This window comes from Balaenoptera borealis (genome assembly GCF_965194805.1).
Source record: "Balaenoptera borealis genome assembly, chromosome: 20".
Classification (NCBI taxonomy): Eukaryota; Metazoa; Chordata; class Mammalia; order Artiodactyla; family Balaenopteridae; genus Balaenoptera; species Balaenoptera borealis.
The window spans coordinates 14,939,268-14,958,407 of NC_138879.1; the positions used below are offsets into that span (position 1 = coordinate 14,939,268).

General features: G+C 54.1%; 2 protein-coding genes across 25 annotated transcripts in view; both read left to right on the forward strand.

The window, feature by feature from the left end:
* The window catches only part of STRADA (STE20 related adaptor alpha), a 29,193-nt gene extending 16,383 nt beyond the window's left edge, over positions 1 to 12,810 (forward strand). For 17 of the 19 annotated variants that reach the window (XM_082373119.1, XM_082373127.1, XM_082373133.1 and 14 more), the window contains 9 exons: positions 3,707 to 3,809; positions 4,209 to 4,330; positions 6,095 to 6,203; positions 6,309 to 6,432; positions 8,027 to 8,198; positions 8,730 to 8,834; positions 11,021 to 11,262; positions 11,566 to 11,608; positions 11,890 to 12,810. In XM_082373119.1, coding sequence (XP_082229245.1) covers positions 3,758 to 3,809; positions 4,209 to 4,330; positions 6,095 to 6,203; positions 6,309 to 6,432; positions 8,027 to 8,198; positions 8,730 to 8,834; positions 11,021 to 11,262; positions 11,566 to 11,608; positions 11,890 to 12,042 — 1,122 coding nt within the window. In that variant the 5' untranslated portion in view covers positions 3,707 to 3,757 and the 3' untranslated portion in view covers positions 12,043 to 12,810. Of the gene's footprint in view, positions 1 to 3,706; positions 3,810 to 4,208; positions 4,331 to 6,094; positions 6,204 to 6,308; positions 6,433 to 8,026; positions 8,199 to 8,729; positions 8,835 to 10,448; positions 10,522 to 11,020; positions 11,263 to 11,565; positions 11,609 to 11,889 lie in introns of those variants that run through there. The other 2 variants (XM_082373124.1, XM_082373125.1) reach the window with 2 other exon arrangements.
* Positions 12,811 to 12,955: 145 nt separating this feature from the next.
* Positions 12,956 to 17,832, forward strand: LIMD2 (LIM domain containing 2). Of its 6 annotated transcripts, XM_082373137.1 has the most exons (6): positions 12,956 to 13,215; positions 14,111 to 14,295; positions 16,270 to 16,364; positions 16,549 to 16,593; positions 16,673 to 16,812; positions 16,910 to 17,832. In XM_082373137.1, the coding sequence occupies exons 3-6, from the start codon at positions 16,323 to 16,325 to the stop codon at positions 17,067 to 17,069; spliced, it is 387 nt and encodes a 128-aa protein (XP_082229263.1). In that variant the 5' UTR covers positions 12,956 to 13,215; positions 14,111 to 14,295; positions 16,270 to 16,322; the 3' UTR covers positions 17,070 to 17,832. The 6 variants fall into 6 exon arrangements, with proteins under 6 accessions (XP_082229263.1, XP_082229267.1, XP_082229262.1 ...); XM_082373141.1 differs by lacking the exons at positions 12,956 to 13,215; positions 14,111 to 14,295 and adding an exon at positions 14,692 to 15,137; XM_082373136.1 differs by lacking the exons at positions 12,956 to 13,215; positions 14,111 to 14,295 and adding an exon at positions 15,320 to 15,477.
* Positions 17,833 to 19,140: the final 1,308 nt, after the last annotated feature.

Sequence of the window (19,140 nt, forward strand, 5' to 3'; positions counted from 1 at the left end):
GCCCTGTGTGGGGTGAAGTCGTGGAAGAGGGCAGCGGCCGGATCGTGTGGATCCTCACAGGCCAGAGTAGCGGGTGTTGGGTCTGAAAGCAACCCCCTGAGTTTTGTGTTAACTGGTGACACTGATTTTATTGAGGGCAGGTTGATACTTGAGAAAACAGCAAAGCAGAGCAAGAGTATGTGCAGCGGGTTAGAGGTATAAGGTTAAGATAGGACTCTCCAAAGTTAGCTTAGCCTGCGGCGAAATTCTCAACAGCTGGGGAGTCGCCATTTCGGAGCTCTTGGTTTAGGCTTTTTGCTCAAATTGTTACCGAGTCCAAGCTTGCTCTGCTCGCCGCACAACAGGTCACTAAATCGGGAGACGAGGTGTTGAGGCAAGGGATATGACTTTATTCGGAAAGCCGGCAGACCGAAAAGATGGCAGACTAGCGTCTCCAGAAAAACCATCTTATCGGAGTTTGGATGCCAGTTTCTTTTATAGAACAGAGCAGCGGGGAGGCGATGAGGAAGTAAAGTAAAAAGGCCATAACTTTTGCAAATATGCCCTGGGATGGCCAGCCTCGGGGAGGGGATGTGTTCATTTCTTCTCGCTTGCAGCCGTCCACAGGTGCACAGGGTCAGGATGCTTCCCTGAACAAAGGCACTTTGGTTTAACATTCAGGCAGAGGGGCAGGGTTCCCTGAGGCGGGCCATTGTGTATAGACAGTATCCTTTAGTGAACAAAAGCAATGGAAGCAAAGGTTAAAGTAAAAGAAACAGATCCAACATGTAGTCAGATTTGGCTCTTCCCTGTTACAAAATCTCTGCTCCGTTTTGTTCCTTGATTGTCTGTATCCCTCTCACCTGTGTGAGGCACTGGCGTGGCACCAGTATCTTGTTTTGAAGACAAGATAGTTTCAAGAAGCTACAGTGGCTATTAAGTCATCTTAGAATCTGTTTTCAGAGCATTTGGAAACACAGAAGCCTGTAAAAAACAAAATCAAACCAACTTTAACTATCGATCAAGCTCTATTTAGGAGTCTCTGTTTTCTCCACTTTCTCTGTTCCATCTTCTTTGCTGAACAGGAGAGTGACCAAAAAGTAGACAGCAAAGGAGAGAGGGGAAGAATAGAATTCATATTTACTGAATACCTGTGATACACCAAGTAGCGCTAAGCTCTTTACATATTTTATCTCATTTCATTGTCACAACAACCCTATGAAGTGGGAACTGTTCCACTGATGAGATGATGAAGATCTCAGGGCTTAGAGGGACCTGCCCAGGGTCACAGAGCAAGTGATAGACTGAGTTCAAGTTCTGCCTATCCCTGGCCCCTAAGCCTAGAGTCTTCACATTATACCATATGTTTTACTTAAAATAGCCTTTCCCAAATTATCTTCCCCCAAATTTAACAGATGTTAGGCACAAAAGACTTCTCTGGACAGGTATCTTTGGGAAATGTTAGGTTAAACAAAGTTAAACTTTGTCAAATTACAGAACTTCTCAAAGCCCTTAATATGGGAGTACCCCTTGTGATTGTCCATGAGAAAAGAGTGCGCTGCATTTTGTAACTTAACTGGACGTGTAAACTTTTTTCATGCATTAACTGGCAGGTCAATGTTCCATGGGGCCTACTTTGGGGAAATCCTGCATTAAAACAACTAGGTAGAAAAATGGACAAGAGACAGAAAAGGCATTTTCACTCTGGAGAAAACCCACATAGCCAATAAATAAATGAAGAGATGCTCAACTTCATTCGCACTCGGAAATGTAAATCAAACCCACAATGAGACTGGCAAAAATGAAGGCTGAATATACCAAGTGTTGGGGAAAAGATGGATCAACAAGAACATACATGTATTGCTGGCGGGAATGTAAATTGATACAACCATTTTGGAAAACAGTTTGGCATTTTCTTCTAAAGTCGAATGTTCATATACTCTGTGACCTCCAGTTCCACTCCTAGGTATAAGCTTTAGCGTAACTCCTGCATATATGTGTCAAGAAACACATTCAAGTGTGTTTTTAGTAGCACAGTTCATAATAGCAGAATGAAAAGTAACCGCAAAAGCCCATCAGCATTGGAAGGATAAATTGAGGTATGTTCACAAGATGAGTATTATACAATATGGCTAAATACAACAATATAGGTGAATCTTAGAAATATAAAGTTGATTAAATTAGAACTGTGATTTGCTAACAGGGCTCAATTCTGCTTGACTGGGTTCCTCTTAATGTTAAGTGGTGCTGGAAGTAAAACCCCATTTGGTTTCTTTCGTCATTGGCAGCATCAGTTGTTTTGAAACCACGTGTGTTTCAAACATCAGGCACCCCCCCGACCCCAAGGTGATACCACCACGTCAGAATATTCTCGACTCCAACACTTTTCTGTCTCGTGCTGAGCCAACAGCCTTCGTGTATTCAAAGGCCTTTTCCTGATCAGAGGGCAGGTTTATGAACGCAGCATATGAAATGTGAGCTGGCCTAAGGCTCTTTGTTTCAGTTAGACATACATCTCAAGAAAGAGGATCCAAAAGAAAGAAAAATACTCACAGTCCCTAAATCATACAAATAAATTTAGGTTTGGAAGAAGGAAACTGAACCTATTAAACTGAAGGAAGAGCCGTTGGCCTGCCATGTATTTTGCTGCGCACTTTTCCATCAGGACCTCACATGTGACACCCACATCCTAAATGGCTGGGATCCAGCTTCGTTTGCAGCCTGAGTGCACAGGGACGAGGGAGCAGGTCACTTCTGCTGCCTGGGGTGATGGCTGAGACCTGACAGCTCTGTTCCCTGCCTGCAGCCCAGTGTGTTAGCTGTTTTCTGGCTTCACTTGGAAATGTCAGGGAATGATTGGTCTGGCCTCTTGGTTTGCTAACAAGGGGGCCTCTTATGGCCACATTTTGCCTATAGCAAGATTCAGCGTTTGATCTTTGGGATTTTTTAGTCAGGACCTTAAAAATAGGACCCTAGGGACTTCCCTGGTGGCGCAGTGGTTAAGAATCCGCCTGCCAATGCAGGGGACACGGGTTCGAGCCCTGGTCCGGGAAGATCCCACATGCTGTGGAGCAACTAAGCCCATGCGCCACAACTACTGAGCCTGCGTGCTACAACTACTGAAGCCCATGAGCCTAGAGCCCATGCTCTGCAAAAAGAGAAGCCGCCGCAATGAGAAGCCTGCGCACGGCATGGAAGAGTAGCCCCAGCCCAACACAACTAGAGAAAGCCCACACGCAGCAACAAATACCCAATGCAAAAAAAAAAAAAAAAAAAAATACCCAACGCAGCCAAAAAAAAAAAAAAAGGACCCTAATGCAGCAGGAAATTCAAGAGAAATCCCACCTCTCCATTCCCCTTCTCTTTTCTAAATGTGCCTTTCTCCAGACATCCTTTCCCAAGTAAGAATTTCATAGTTTTTAGCAAATGAGCCAGCTGTTGGGAAGGAGAAGCAAATCAACTGTTGACTAGAACTGGCCCCCGTCCCCACCCCCATTTGTAGAGAGCGCTCACACTTACTCTGATATTAGTGCCAGTTACTGCATTGAACAGCTGATGTTTTACTTTATATTTCTCATCAAGTAGTGCTGGAACTGTTTCTTTGCTCCAGGGTCAGAATTTGTATGTTTGTTTACATGCCAGTCTCCTTGTGGGTCTGAATTACCATCTCCCCACTCTCATCCCGTCCCCAAGTTTCCCTTACTAACCTGTTTTTCTTTTTCTTTAGACCAATGAGGCGAGCGCAGAGTCGATAGCATCCTTCTCTAAACAGGAGATCATGAGTAGCTTTCTGCCGGAGGGAGGGTGTTATGAGCTGCTCACCGTTATAGGTAATGTCACGACTGTCATGCTCCAGGGACCATGGCAACCTCCTCAGCATCCTCAGGTGAATGTGTGCCAGAAGCTGTCAGCCAGGTAGCAGGATTCGTGGAGACAAAACTGGCTTTTGCGGTTCTTCTATGGTTTTCTTCTTCCAAGTGTGGGGGAAGAGACTATGTTTCCAGGAGAGACGCTCTTTTCAATTTTTTCTTTTGGGCTGTACACTTCTGGTGTCCTGGGCCATAGTCAGTTAGAATAGTTGGCTGAGAAGGAACTGATGGAAGAAATATCAAGAAATAAGAGAAATGAAAGTTTTAACTTGAATTTTCTTTTGAAATCAAGTCTCTTTAAGGAAGTTGAAAACCTGTGTTGCTCTTCTCCCTGTTTATGGCATTTCTCTTTTCTTTTAGGCAAAGGATTTGAGGACCTGATGACAGTGAACCTAGCAAGGTACAAACCAGCGGGAGAGTATGTGACAGTACGAAGGATTAACCTAGAAGCTTGTTCCAATGAGATGGTGACATTCTTGCAGGTAATCAAACGTGAATGTGACACTTGGAGGGAGGGCTCTTAGTTCCAGTAGTAATCACAAGGCATCTTTACATCTGTCATCTGAAATAGCTGGCAGGAAACGAAGGTAGACCAAGCCAAGAAGTTACGGAAGCTCTTGGTGAAGAATCTTGGGCATTTGGCATTAAGGGTTCTATAACACTGCTCAGCCCAATTTATATTCCCCTCTTCTTCACCAAATCCTCCTGTGACTCATTTATTCATGTATTTATTATTCAGGGAGGCTAAGTAACTCGCCCCTGGTCGCACACACTAGTAAGTGGCAGAGGCAGGCTTCACACCCAGACAGTCTCTTTCCAGGTGCGGGAAGCGGCGGCCGTCTTCCGACTCTTAGTGTCCTGCTTGCCTGAGGTTCCTTTCTTCTGGAGAAGCAAGTAGCTGCCCTGTTTTTAAACTGGGAGACGCTGTAGGTCTAGTAAGTGCCTGGGGATGAAGGCTTGCCCTGGGAACTCCCTAGATTTAGGGCCTGGCTCAGTGTATTTTCAGTACAGTTGGCTACAGCCCATCCCCCTTCTTCAATTACAATGTTTTTCTGAATGCACGCTTATCTGACAGTGCCTCAGTGTTCATGTGTTCAGAGTAGTTTTTGGGTCTGAGGATGGAACAGAATGTCAGTCCCAGCTCAGTTATTTGGGAAAAAACATATCTGAGTTTGTTCTAGAGCATATTGAGCTTTGTGATTCTTTTCTTTATCCTGTAGAGCCGTGGAAAGGTAGAAGGTGCTGCCTATTTGACCTTGGCTCATTTCCCAGAGGCCAGGACGCTGGAGTTGCTGCAGTTCTTTTGTCCAAATTTTTGTTCACATCTTTTGTCCAAATTTATTTTAAAATTCCATCGGTCTTACACTTTCCATAGCTGCTTCTGAGGAAGGGAGCTCTCAACCTGAGGTCGCTGGAGAAATCTATTCTAATGTTTAGTAGTTGTTGTTTGTTCTTTAATGCTTTCTTTCCGTGTTTCTATTGCTAACAACATTTTCCTTTATAATAGGAAAACACTTTTTTGTTTTATCTTTTTTTTTAATTTTTAAAATTTTACTGGGTCTTCATTGCTGCGCACGGGCTTTCTCTAGTTGCGGCAAGCGGGGTCTATTCTTCGTTGCGGTGCGCGGGCTTCTCATTGTGGTTTCTTGTCTTGTTGCGGAGCACGGGCTCTAGGCGCGCAGGCTTCAGTAGTTGTGGTTCGCGGGCTCTAGAGCACAGGCTCAGTAGTTGTGGCGCGCGGGCTTAGTTGCTCCGCGGCATGTGGGATCTTCCTGGACCAGGGATTGAATCAGTGTCCCCTGCATTGGCAGGCGGATTCTTAACCACTGTGCCACCAGGGAAGTCCTTGTTTTCTTACCTTAAAGAGGAGTTCTGTGCCTTGGCCCTTGAGGTTGAGCTAAGCTTCTAACTTCCTAAGTCTGCAGTAGGCGGTTTGTTTTCATGGCCTCCGAGGTGGTGCACTGTGGCCCTCTGCTGTGTTGTTAGCAGTTTCCCTGTTGGCAGGGAATGGTTTCTCGAGGTGGTTTAGGATCGGCTGGCAGAGCCCAAGTTAGGCAGAAGCTGGCGAAGCAGGGCTGGCTTCCCTGGTTCCTCTCATTCTAGGGGCACCTGCTCGGGCTGCTCCCAGGACTCTGAGCAGGGCACCCAGGGAGGCCTAGGTCCCCGTATTATTCATGCTGCCACCTTCATGTTGAGCGTCCTCCTCGGTGCCCCTTGGTTCTGACTGCAGCCACCATTGCTTTCAGGGGGAGCTCCATGTCTCTAAGCTCTTCAGCCATCCCAATATCCTGCCATATCGAGCCACCTTTATTGCAGACAATGAGCTGTGGGTTGTCACCTCGTTCATGGCATACGGTGAGTGGGAACGGGGTCCTGGCAGAGATGGGTTCTAAGAACTCTGCTGTCAGCTTGCTCATGTGCTGTCACCCTTTTCTCTGTCCCCACGATCCTCTTCCTCAGGCTCTGCAAAGGACCTCATCTGCACACACTTCATGGACGGCATGAATGAGCTGGCGATTGCTTACATACTGCAGGGGGTGCTCAAGGCCCTGGACTACATCCACCACATGGGATACGTGCACAGGTGCTTTCTTGGGCCTATTAACCCTTTATAAGAGTGGTATCTGGGCCCATGAGCCCTCAAGTAAAGGTTGACTGAAGTTAGTGAAGCCAGAGTTTAAATCAAGGGTCGAATCCTGCCCTCGCCTCTGCTGGGAGGGCAGAACATTTACCCTGTCAGTGCTAAAGCTACTGACTTTCTCTTTACCAAGCAGCTTGGTCCTGAGTATTGTATGAGGGGAACACCTGATGTGGGCCTCTGCACCCCACCCTCTTCTTCCTTGGAGGACCCATACTGGGGTGTGCCCTGGAGTCAGCCCTATGCTGGGAGGCTCGGGAGAAGACAGATTGCTCTGTAGATGGTATCCAGAAAAGCAGCTTGTGGTAGGGAAGATAATAAAACTAGGACCCCTACCTAACTCCACATACAAAGGAGCACTTCAGATTGATTAAAGGCCTACATGGAAACTATAGACTTAGATAGAAGGAAATGCGAGGAAATATTTTCGTGACCTGAGGCATACCATAACTTCTAAATGTTTTACGTGCACAAAACATAAGGCAAAAAATGGATGGAATTGATAATATCAAGATTAAAACTTTCTCTCCAATACAGGACACCAGGAACAAAGTTAAGAAAGGAGTTACAGCGTGGAAGATGTTAGTTTTGTCTAAAACACACAGGAGATTAGTAACAAGGAAATTTTGTGAATCAATAAGAAAAGGATAGCAAAGCAATAGAAAGATGAGCAAAGGATATGGAGTTTATAAAAGAAAACCCGAAAGACTAATGGTCGTATGAACAGACACTCAAATCTAGCAAGAATCAGAAAATCAAATTAAAACAGGAGGATGTCACCTTATACCCGTGGGACTGGCTGTAATTCAGAGGCTGGGTGAGGACCAGTGCGGTGAAGAGGTGGGTCTCCCGTCCGGATAGTGGAAGGTGGCCCAACACAGCCAGTCAGGGTCACTCGGAACCAGGACCATCAGTGCTGCCTCTGGGTGCATACCCCAAAGAAACCCTCCCACAGGCCCATCAGGGGACAGGTATGTGGACATCTTTGTTCATATTTGTGGTGATGAGAGGCAGCACGAGTGTCCTTCCTGGAAGAATGGATTAGTAAGTGTTAGACCCCACCCTAGAGTGCAGGTGGCATTTAGAAGCAACAATTAGGTGTACACAGTTGGCAACACAGATGGATCTTGGAAACATAACACTGCAGAATGGGCTGCATAACACAGTACCATTAGGTCAATAGAAAACGCGTGAGAAAAAACAATACACTTCCGAGAATACCTACAAACAGAAAGTACAGATTAAAGGCAGTAGATGGTAGAGGAAGCAGTGGTCGGTGAGCATAAAAGAGAACTTTAACAAAACATAAGTAAGTTTTAAAGTCTGGTGATATGTAAATGGGGTCATGCTATTTTTTTGTGTGTGTATGTTTGAAAATTTTCATAAAAATGCGTGTTCGCGTATATATATATGTAGGTATATGCGTATAGTACACACACACACCTGCCGGGGAGAGAGCTGACTGGGTCTAGTGTGTGAAGACAAAGGTTTGTGGTGTGAGGGTCTCCTGCTGCCCCGTGACCCCCTCCCCGCCCCCCAGGAGTGTCAAAGCCAGCCACGTTCTGATCTCAGCGGATGGGAAGGTCTACCTCTCTGGTTTACGCAGCAACCTCAGCATGATCAGCCACGGGCAGCGGCAGCGTGTGGTCCACGACTTTCCCAAGTACAGTATCAAGGTTCTGCCGTGGCTCAGCCCAGAGGTCCTCCAGCAGGTCTGTGAACTGGGTCTCAAGGAGCCCCCATTCCCCCACCAACTCGTGATTCCCCAAGGAGGCCTTCAGGAATTTCTGGGGGTGGGGGTTCCTAGAGGGAGGGCTTCCCTGGTGGCAGGTAGAACTGGGACGCCTCTCGCACGGGTGTTCCACGCCCTTGGCAGGTGATGTCGTTCCCCCCCCCCCCCGCCCCCGGGGAGGGTCCCAAACTGCGCGTGAGGCTCTCTTCAAAGGTGCTGCCATTTCCTGGGAAGAACGAGCATTGGGGAAGCGTTTGGTGCTCCCCGCATCCCTGTTGTAAGCAGGAGCACTTCCTCCTCCTCCCACATAGCATCAGCAAGACGTTCGTTCCTTCTGAAACAGCAGTGACCCCTCAGTAGTGCAGGCGAGGAAAGTCTCAGCAGCTGGTCCCGATTTGGGGACAGGCCTTCTTTTCCTCTCCCCAGTTTTTGCTCCACCCGCTTCTTTCTCTAAGAACAATGGCCAAGGCTACAGTGTGGAGTGACCTGTGGCTCTTTTCTCCTGATTTAGAATCTTCAGGGTTACGATGCCAAGTCTGACATCTACAGTGTGGGAATCACGGCCTGTGAACTAGCCAATGGCCACGTCCCCTTTAAGGACATGCCTGCCACCCAGGTGAGCCTGCAGCCCAGGGTTTCCTTCTGCCTGCCTGCCTGTCTGCCTTCCACAAACACTTGCTGAGGAGCGGCCACACTCAGGACACCAGCCTGGGATACTAAGATGAAAGACTCAGTTCTTTCCTTCAAGAGCCCCACCAGTGGGGAGATGTGTAACTGTTTACTTCTGTCAGTGGTATCTGTGGTGGTACTGGAGCCTCGGGGGGTGGGCTCACAATTTCAGGCCTGGAGCCCACACACCAGGTGTCTATTTAAAACATATAAATTAAGCTAACAGAGTTTTATAAATTTATAAAATATGTTCTGTCTTCTTACCTTGATCCATATGCCTGGAAGGCCCGTTTCTAATTTAGAATTCTTAGGCTTCTCAGGTTCTGTGCCACCACGTTCCAGTCAATACCTTTGCAGCCTCCAGCCTGCAGGTTCTACTTCTGTTCGTGCCCCTTTTAACCACCGCCCTTGGCTTCTAGGCATACACGCAGCTAGTGGCATCGTCCAGCCTTGGAGACAGACCCAGGGAAGAGGGTTATCCAGGTCTTATCAAGTCCAGGAAGTGGACTTGGGTCATTTGGGCAAGGATTACCTGGGTCCCAAGTACCTGGAGCATGATCTAGACCTGAGAGGGGGTGGGGGCGGGCGTGTAGGCTCTGAGTCAGCCTCTCCCTGAGCCCACAGACTGCTTGCCCTGTGGGGAGAGGAGCAGCTAGAGAACGGCCAAAGGGCAGCTCTAGAGGAGGGGATCTGGGAAGGCTTCTGGGAGGAGGTGACCCTTGAGACTTGACGGCAAATAGGAATTAACTGCGTGAAGAATGGGAACTGGAAGGAAACTCTTTTCGGCAGAGGGAGCAGCATGTGCAAAGACCCAGAGTCAAGAAAGAACAGGATCTGGGAAGAGCAGGTAGTTGTAAATGGCTGAAGTACGGGTGCTTCTGGGGGGCTGCTAGGTGACGTGGTTGGAGAAGGAAGCAAGGGCAGATCACGAAGGACTTTGCTTGTGTGCCACGCCAGGGTGTTTGGTTTCTGTCCCAAAGCATGTGGAGAATTGCTGAAGGCTTTTAAGCATAGGAGTGATAGTATCAGATACATATTTTAGAAAGATGACTCTCGCAGATGGATTAGTTCTGGCAGACTAGTTCGGACGGTATGGAAATCTATCTAGGTAAGGAGTCTAGAAAATCTAAATAAGACAGAAACAGATGCTCAGGAAAGACTTAAAAGGCCATTTTTAGGTAAACAAGATACGGATGCAGAAACAGCAGTGTCCAGGAGCACTTCCTGAGGTTATGGAAATGTTCTGTACCTGGGCTGTCCAACATGGTAGCCACTAGTCACCTGTGGCTATTGAGCACTTAAAATGTGGCCAGTGAGATTGAGGACTGAATTTTAAGCTGAATTTAAATAAATATAAATAGCTATGGGAATTCCCTGGCAGTGCAGTGGTTAGGACTCAGTGCTTTCACTGCTGGGGCCCAGGTTCAATCCCTGGTCAGGGAACTGAGATCCTGCAAGCCAAGCGGCATGGCCAGAAACAACCAAAAAAAATCTCTTTCTCTCTCTCTCTCTCTCTATATATATATGGCTACATGTGGCTGGTGGCTCCCACACTGGACAGCACAGCTCTAGAAGGATTTCCAGGTTTCTGCCTTGAACAGCTCATGAGGTCCATGAGGACAGCAGTCCCCAAGGTGGGCTGCTTTTACATGTGTGGAGTCTGAGGGCTTTGGAACAGCTGTCCAGGCCTAGCCCGCCCCTGGGTGCACTGCTCCTGTGCAGCCCGCTGCAGTGACAATCGGCCAGAATGAACCCCCTCGGACCCACCCGGGCGTGGCACACTGGGGCTGGGCTTTAAAGAAAGGACCTGGCTGCCACCTTGACCCTAGGGTGAGGGCTCTACAGTTAGAAAGATCTGATGCCTTATAAAGGGGGAGAGACTGCAAGCCCCTTCCTTCCAACCACGGTGGAGGCGGGTACTCTTTTGCAGCCCTCCTCCTCGTCAGTTCGGCCTCGCTGGGGTGTGGCTGCCGAGTCAGTGGCTGGCACTCCTTTGGAAAAGTCAGACTTTTTCCACTTCTTTCTTTACTCCCCCCGAATCACTCGTGTGTTGGGAAAAGTATACTTGTGAAGAAACGCTATAGGCCTTCCAGGGGCCCCCTCCAGCCTAGCCCCTGGCTCTGTCCTCCCCAGATGCTGCTGGAGAAGCTGAACGGCACGGTACCCTGCCTGCTGGACACCAGCACCATCCCTGCCGAGGAGCTGACCATGAGCACCTCGCGCTCAGCGGCCAACTCTGGCCTGAGTGAGAGCCTGGCCCCCAGCAGCCCCAGGACCTCCAGTGGCGACACGCCATCCCACCCCTATCACCGCACCTTCTCACCCCACTTCCACCACTTTGTGGAGCAGTGCCTTCAGCGTAACCCGGATGTAAGGTATATCTGCTGGGCTGGGAGTGGGCTTTGTGGGGAGCCCAGGGGGCTCTGGAGTGCAAGGCCGGGCTCGAGAGGATGCATCTGTCCTGTAAAAGTCTGGGTTCCTGGGAGGAGTCCAGAGCCCCCTCGGCAGGAGGGATCAGCCCAGGGTTTGCTAGGAAGCCAGCCTGGGTAGCTCTGGCTGTTGTTTCTTGGTGAGCGGAGGGAAGGAGAGGGGGCACTTGAGGGTAAGGTAGAAGCAGCAGGATTTGGGAAACCCGGGGCACAGGGCTGATGCTGGTCTCTCCTCCCCTTCCTCTACAGACCAAGTGCCAGCACCCTCCTGAACCATTCTTTCTTCAAGCAGGTACAGTAGCACTTTCCCAAGGCTCCCTGGTGGTTTTTCTTGCCTGTGGTTCCAACCACCCTCAGTCCCCTTAGCTTTGGGGTCTTTAGATATTCTCTCCTCCTCCCTTCAAATCAGAGAAATGACCGTGTTTCCAAAGCCCCTTAAAGGCGCTGCTCCTTCCTCCCATAGAGACTCTTGGCTCCAACAGCCCATCTGTCCCTGGGCCGTGGTCCCTTGCCCCATGATGTCCTGAGACTCAAAGCAACAGGATCCACCCCCAACTCTCTCTCCTCCCCCAGATCAAGCGACGTGCCTCAGAGGCTTTGCCTGAGTTACTTCGTCCTGTCACCCCCATCACCAATTTTGAAGGCAGCCAGTCTCAGGATCACAGTGGAATCTTTGGCCTGGTAACAAACCTGGAAGAGCTGGAGGTGGACGACTGGGAGTTCTGAGCCTCTGAAGAAGGTGCACATTCTCCATCCCGGGCTGTGTGAGCCTCCGGGACCCTTCCTGAGGGCTGGCTGCATTCCCACCCTCCTGGGGGCAGATTGAGCAGAAGGGACATTTCTGCCAGGAGAGTTGGCTGCTTACTGACTGGGAAAGAAATTCCTGGAAGGAAACTTTTTTTTTTTTTACTGCTCCAAAGGCTTTTGAGACACGAGGGAATCCCAACAACCAGGGATCGGTAGGGGCCTGAAAGCTGACATTCCCAGTCCTGTGAGCTCAGGTGACCTGACCTCTTCAGAAGGAATAGATGCTGTTCTGGTTGTGGCGGCTGAAGTCCAAGGCCAGGGTTTGACTCACCCGCCCAGGGAACTGTGCGACTTCTTCCCACTCTGGCTCTCCTACCAGCCTAGTTGCGTCCTTCTCCCCTGCTCTCAGATCCTATAGGTCCAGAGGGGCAAGCAATAAGACTCCCCTCCCCTCAGACCTCTCCCTAATAACTGAAGGCAAGGGTATTGTCTCTTTATAAGCACTAGGTTAAGGCTAGGGCAATCCATCCTTCTCCCCCTTTTTGCTTGGGCCCTGACACCTGAAACCATCCCTTGGTTCATCTTTGTAGCTCATTCCTTTCCCACGAAGAGTCCGTCTTACCGACTCCTGCCGGCCGCCTTGGTGCTTCCTCCAAGGGCCATGATGTTTTGCCTAGCCTGAGGGCCTGAGTCCTTATGCCATGTCAGTTTCATTGCCAGAACAAATTAAAAGTTCCAGAGAATCCACTGGAGAGCGACATCGTTGTGTGTTGGCCACGCAGGCCTGGACGTGAGTCATTCCACCCCGGGTTCTGCCATCTGAGAGTGCTCCCACAAGTGCTTGTGGGAGCACAGCGGTGACTTCCTTCGTTAGCCAGACAGCCTCACAGCACACATTTCTTTTAAAACCCGTAATGGATTTGCCTCTTAACTATCTAACGTTGAGACTATTAATTTTAGCCTGTGGCCATCAAACTGCTTTGGGGCTGGAAAGGTCTGAGTGCTGGAGACCGGCCGCTCTGCAGGACCACTTCTGGGCCACTGGAGCCCAGGCAGAAGAGGCTCACTTTTGTCAGGAAAGGAGGTGGACGGGGTTGTTCTGGAACAGGACTCCGTGTCTCCTCACCGTTGGGACTCATACTCAAAGAGCAGGTAACCTAAGACCCGGCCCGGCCCTTCCTGTCGTCCTGGCTGGCAGCCAGGGAGTCCGGGCCAGGCGATGAGCCTCACCTCGGGCTCCTGCACGCGCCCCCCAGCCGGGCCCCTTCCCCCACCGGTCTCTCGGGAGGGGTGCCCCTCTCTAGCCTGGGTACTTCAAATGTCAGATCAAGGAAGTGCCCCTCCCTCTTCCCTGTAGCTGCTTTAACCCGTCAAATGCCCTCACTTTCCCTTTCCTCAGAAATTGTAACATCAGTTTTAAAAAGAAAAATAGAAAACCTCTTCCCGTGGGCAGTTACAGGGGTTGAGGGGAAGGGACTCGTACCAGCCCGGAGGGCGTGGGGAGACCTGAAGCGGAGGGAGTGAGCAGGCCAGGTCACATTTATTTCCAACCCTCTTGCCAGCTCGTTTTTTTTTGTAAACCGCAAGTTCCCTTTTCTTAACACCCTCGGCAGCTTGTTTTTTCCCTCTCATCTGCTTGCTCCACCTTGCTCCACCTTGCTGTTGGCGCCCCAAGGGCTGATTCTGTGAGGCAGAATCCTGGGCAGGGCAAGGGGGCCTGAGGCGCCAGCCAAGCGCTGCTCCTTGCACCTCCGAGGGCTTCACGTCTCTTGCATCACCACGGCCCCCTGTGAGCATCTGACGACAGGTGTGGAAGCTTGGCTGGTAAAGATGCCCGTTAACAGTTTTAGAAGTTCTCACACACCCCATCCAGGGAGTTTGGGGGGCTGCAGCTCAACCCAAACGTACATCTTCCTCCAGAGAGGGAGGGAGGCTGAGGAGAAGAGTGAAGCACAGCCTGGGTGCCCTGAGCCAGCCAAGGGAACAGCTGGGGGCTGGGGATGCCCGCGGCCCCGCTCGCTCGCTCGCTCGCTCGCTCTCCTGCCAGGTGAGTGCCATGAGCTGTTCTGTTCCTGACAAGCGTGTGGGCCTCGCTCTTGAGCCACTAGTTCTGTTCCTGCCATCGCATGGGAACAAGCTATGCTTAGGGCTGTGCTTCGTGAAACAGCTTCCAGCTGCGACAGGGAGGTGGCTTCCCTGTGCTCCCCGCAGAGCTGAGGCTCTACCCCACAAGTGAGTGATGCTCCTTGGGACCCTTAGTGCCGGAGCCCAGGCAGCCGGCTCGGCCTGGGGGGCGGGGGGGCGGTGGGGGGAGTCAGGAGGCCTGGCCTCTCACGCCAGCCCTGCCGCTCCAGCTTTGTTACTTGAACGAGTCACTTTGAATCATCAGGCCTCGCTCCCTGTGTCAAATGAGGTTTGGATGAACCCAGGTTTGCTTGTTCGAAGGATGGAGATCTCTTTCCCTGTACGGGGTGCCGGCAGGGGCTGGGAGCGGGGGGTGACGAAGCCCTCAAAACCCCTCCACAGAAGCGCTTTAGGACGGCAGCCTCTGGGCACCACAGCCGCAGGCTCCCTGTTTCCCTCTCTCCGGGGCGCCAAGAGAAGGCGCTGAGGGCTGGTGGCCGAAGCTGACCGAACACGGAGACCCCAGGGCCCTCCTGCGGCGCGGGCCGGGCCTCGCAGCCTCGCGTGGCCGGACCGCGTGCCCGGCCGCCCCTGCCATCTTCCTCTGCGGCCGTGCGGGCGCGCGAGGCGCCCCTGGCGGCGGGAGGACTCGGCGCCCGAGGGGGCGTGGGAGCCGCACGGGGACGCTGGGCGGGCCTCCGGGGCGGCCCCCGCGGGTCCTTCGTGCCGCAGGGCCCACGGAGCGGGGAAATGGAGGCAGCGAAAGGCCCAGGCGCGCCGGGTTATCTTTTCCGCCGCGAGGGCCTCGTCGGGAGCGCCATTTGTCCCGCGACCCCAGTCATCTCCACCTGGACTCGCCCCTGCCCCGAGGCCTGCGGCGCGGGTCCTCCAGCTCCGGTCCCTGCCTCTGTCCGGAGCGGGCCGACGGGGCGGCCGGTTTCGCGAGGACGGTGAGCGCGAAGCCCGAGGGGGCGGTGCGGAGCGCTGGGAGAGCGGGGTGGGCGCGGAGGGCAGACAAAGGCGGGGGATGCCGAGCGAGGGGAAGACAAAGCGCAGAAAAGGGGTCGGTGGCGGCGCCGGGGCCCCGGAGGCGGCTCCGGGCGCGGCGGAGCCAATGGGCGGGCGCGGGGCGGGGGCCGGCGGGGGCGGCGCCGCAATAAGGCGGCGGCGGCGGCCGCCGGGGCCGCTCGGGGACCACAGGCAGCGGCGGCAGCTCGCGCCCGCGCACTCCTCGCACCCGAGGCGTTCCCCGGAGACCGACCCCCGCCCCGCGGCCCAGGCCGGGGCCCGGTGAGACCCGCGGGCAGGCCAGGGGAGGGGCCGGCATCACGCTCGCAATCCGGGCGGCCCAGGTGGGGGCTGTGGGCGCGAGGGCCGCCGCCCACGGGGTCCCGACGCCGAGCGCCTCAACCCGTCGCGCTCGCCCGTGGCCCCGAGGCCAGCGTCCGCCCTCCGGGTCCGGCCTCCAGACAGAGGCGGGGTCGAGGTCCTCTCGGCTGGACCCGCGGGAGTCCCGGGTCTGGGGTCCGGTACGCGGGATCGGGACTGAGGAGCGGGGCGCGCGGGCGGCGGCTCGGCCGGGCGGGGCGGGCGGCTCAGCCCGCGAGCGCTGTCCAGGGGCTGGGTCGGCCGAGCGGGGAGCGCCCGGGCCCCCGCGCCTCGGCCCCGCGCTGGGTAGGGTCGGGCCGGGGTCAGGCCGGGGCAGCGGATTCTGGCCGCGCCCCCCCGCCCCCCTCGGGCCCGCCCTCTCCTGACCTCCCCTCGCGCCAGGCGGGGTCCCGGTCCGCGAAGTGCTCCGGCTGCTGCGCGGAGCCCCTCCCCCAGCCGCTGCCAGCTAACTGTTCTTTCCCCGACACATGGTTCCACTCAGGGACCCCTGCCCCCTGCGGAGCCGCGTGGGGGACGAGCGGGCCAAGGGGGAGGTGGGTGAGGGGCGGAAGTGGCAAGACCCAGAGCAACAGGAAATGACTTAGGGAAAGTCCCAACCACGGCCCCCCAGCCCCTTGCCTGTAAACACCCCACCCCCACCCTGCGGGCTGGGGAAGGGCTTGTGGGGCCCTCTCAACCGACTTCCCCTTGCAGAACCCAGCGGGTGCCGCGGCTCCACACGGGGCCTCCATCGCCGCCAACGAGCCATGTTCCAGGCTGCAGGAGCCACCCAGGCCACCCCCTCCCACGTAGGTGATCAGCCGGGTGGGAGGGCACTCCATCCCCGCAGGTGTCTGGCCTGAGGGTGAAGGCGTGCCGAGCGGCGTGTTTGCCTGTCTCCCTTCCCCTCCTCCTGAGTTTCCCTGGGATCTGGGCTGGTGATGGTCTGGGGCACTCCTCAGCTGACCCTGCCCCGCCTGCCCTCTCCCTCAGGAAGCCAAAGGTGGCAGTGGCAGCAGCGCGGTTCAGCGCTCCAAGGTAGGGCCCTGAGGCTGGGGTGTGCGGGAGGGCGGGCCGGTCGCTGGTCAGGCCCCTGATGGGGTCTCTCCCGGATCAGTCCTTCAGCCTTCGCGCCCAGGTGAAGGAGACCTGCTCTGCCTGCCAGAAGACCGTGTACCCCATGGAGCGGCTGGTGGCCGACAAGCTCATTTTCCACAACTCTTGCTTCTGCTGCAAGCACTGCCACACCAAGCTCAGGTGCGCCCTTGCCCTACCCCCGCCCTTGCCCTACCCCCGCCCTGGCCTTCCTGACCTGACCCGACCCGACCTGACGGCAGCTGTTCTGCTTCTACAGCCTGGGCAGCTACGCGGCGCTGCACGGGGAATTTTACTGCAAACCCCACTTTCAGCAGCTGTTTAAGAGCAAAGGCAACTACGACGAAGGCTTCGGCCGGAAGCAGCACAAGGAGCTCTGGGCCCACAAGGAGGTGGACCCCGGCACCAAGACAGCCTGAGGCCCCTCTCACCGTCCACTCTCTCCTCCCTCTGTCGAGGGCCTGGAGCAGGCAGGGGGCAGGGTGGGAGAGAGGTTGGACCGGGCCCTGGTGGGGGCAGGGTGGGAAAGGGATGAGGCCGTCTTGCTCCGGCAGAGGGTCTTGGGGGCAGGGCTCTGCTCCGGGATTTCTTCCTTCTCTCTCCGTGGGTGGGGGGGTTAGGGAACCAGGACTGGGCTTTGCTCACCAGCCCGCTTCCTGCTGCTTCCAGCCTACCCCACCTCACCCCACGGCCCCCTGGGAAGGCCCCCCAACCCACCTTCCCTATCTAGGTGCCTTTTCTCCAGCAAGGAGTCAGCATGCCCCCCTCAGGGTCCCAAGCTCCCTCACTGCCACCCAGGGCCCTGTGTGGCCCCCACGTCTCCCCATCTACCTCTGCCCTTAGCCTGGTCCTGAGCCATGGAGACTGCAGGAAGGTGAGCCAGGGTGCCCCCTGCTGGGTCTCTCCAAATGCCCACCAGGACCCAGTGGGGGAGGGGAGGGAAAGTGGAAGAGCCCTGCCCTCCCACCCCCACCCCCACCCCCACCCCCCAAGGCGAGGCAGGGCATGCCCATTAGGGCTTGGGACCATCTCACACCACGGAAGCAGCAGAAGCTACAGCACCTGCCAGGCTGAGAGCCACAGAGACTGGTGGGGAGCTGGCAGGGTCACGTTTCCTTCTTCTCCCATTTCTGCAGGTTTTGACTGTTGTAATCAACCCTATTTTAAACATGTTTCAACAGATCCTGACTCTGTATTATGTGGCCTGATGGGGGGTTTTGTGGCAGGAGGGACACAGAGTCACCACACAGAAGTGAAGGGGGACAGGGTCAGCCCAAAGCACTCCTGGCCTTGTTGGTGGTGGGGGGCTGGTGGTGATGGGTGTCAGGGGAATGAATACTGGGCAGCCTGAGAAAAGGGGGTGTGCTTCCCAGCCAGGTCTTCATGCTGTCAAACCCAGAGTGTCTGATGACTGAACTCCACTTTGCACCTCAGTCTGTGTTGCTTAAGGTCAGGCCGTCAGTGGGTAATGGTGCTGTGCCTCGCTGCACTTCAGTATGTTGGGGTACAAGACAATCCTTTTGCTAAGTCCTTGTCTGAACCCCCTTTGCCCTGGAATTCAGGAAGGCATGGTGGGAACCAGCAGATCCAGCGATTTGTATCAAAGGTCTCCGAGTCTCTGTGCCCTTTCCCCATCTGTCCTCTTCCTCCTGCTTTTTCAAGCTCCAGGGAATGGGGCAGCCGTGGTCATCATCCCAAGCAGTCTAAGGAGAAACAGCTCGTCTGCTCTTCTGAGGGGACAACAGTTTACAACAGAGCAAACAAGGCAAGCTTGGAGGACCTAAGATTTCTGCCCCCCCGCCCCCACCCCAGCAGAATACAGGCAGGATGTCTGGCTTGTCCTGCCCCAGACCCAACCATCCTGATTCCCCCCAACTGCCTGTGGACTTTGTGAATTGGTGGAACAAGAAGGCAGACTCCTGGGGGATTTGCTACCTCCACCCCATACACGTCCTTAAGTTCCTAAGTGACCTCATGCCCATAGAACAGGGCAGGGAGCTGGGCCTCAAACTCCGATGGCAGGTGGGCAGGCCACTGTGCTATGTTGCCCCTGGAAATGGCAGAGCTAACAGCAAGCAGAGTTGGCACCCTGAGCCTGGGTCCTCAGAGCGTGAGGAGGGCTGCTGAGAGCCTCACTCGGGGCAGGTTCAACGTCTGTACCAGAGGCCTCAGACGGGGACAAGGATGGTCTTTCTCTGCTCCGAGCTAAGCAACAGCAGCAGATAGCCCTGGGGGAGCTATCAATCAGAGAGGTGGCTCCTGGAGGTGCCCGATCCCTGCCCTGCAAGGATACGACTCAGGTGAGTCCTTCCCTGGGCTGGGAAGACCAGTGGATGCCACAAAGGTCCTGGAAACTGAGCCGCATTGATACTTGGGTCAGGTGAGCTGACAGTGCCACCTCAGTAAGTCAGCTGTGGTAGAGCCGCCCTCGGCAGACCTCCGAGGAACGGGGGGGAAGAGAGGGAGCCACTTCTGAGCTAGCAGTGGTAC

Excerpts from the sequence above, each read along its gene's own strand:
- LIMD2 (XM_082373137.1), top strand. The coding sequence starts at position 16,323 with ATGTTCCAGGCTGCAGGAGCCACCCAGGCCACCCCCTCCCAC. Across the intron at positions 16,594-16,672 it reads GCGCGGTTCAGCGCTCCAAG|TCCTTCAGCCTTCGCGCCCA; the intron begins GTAGGGCCCTGA and ends CTCCCGGATCAG. Across the intron at positions 16,813-16,909 it reads CACTGCCACACCAAGCTCAG|CCTGGGCAGCTACGCGGCGC; the intron begins GTGCGCCCTTGC and ends CTGCTTCTACAG.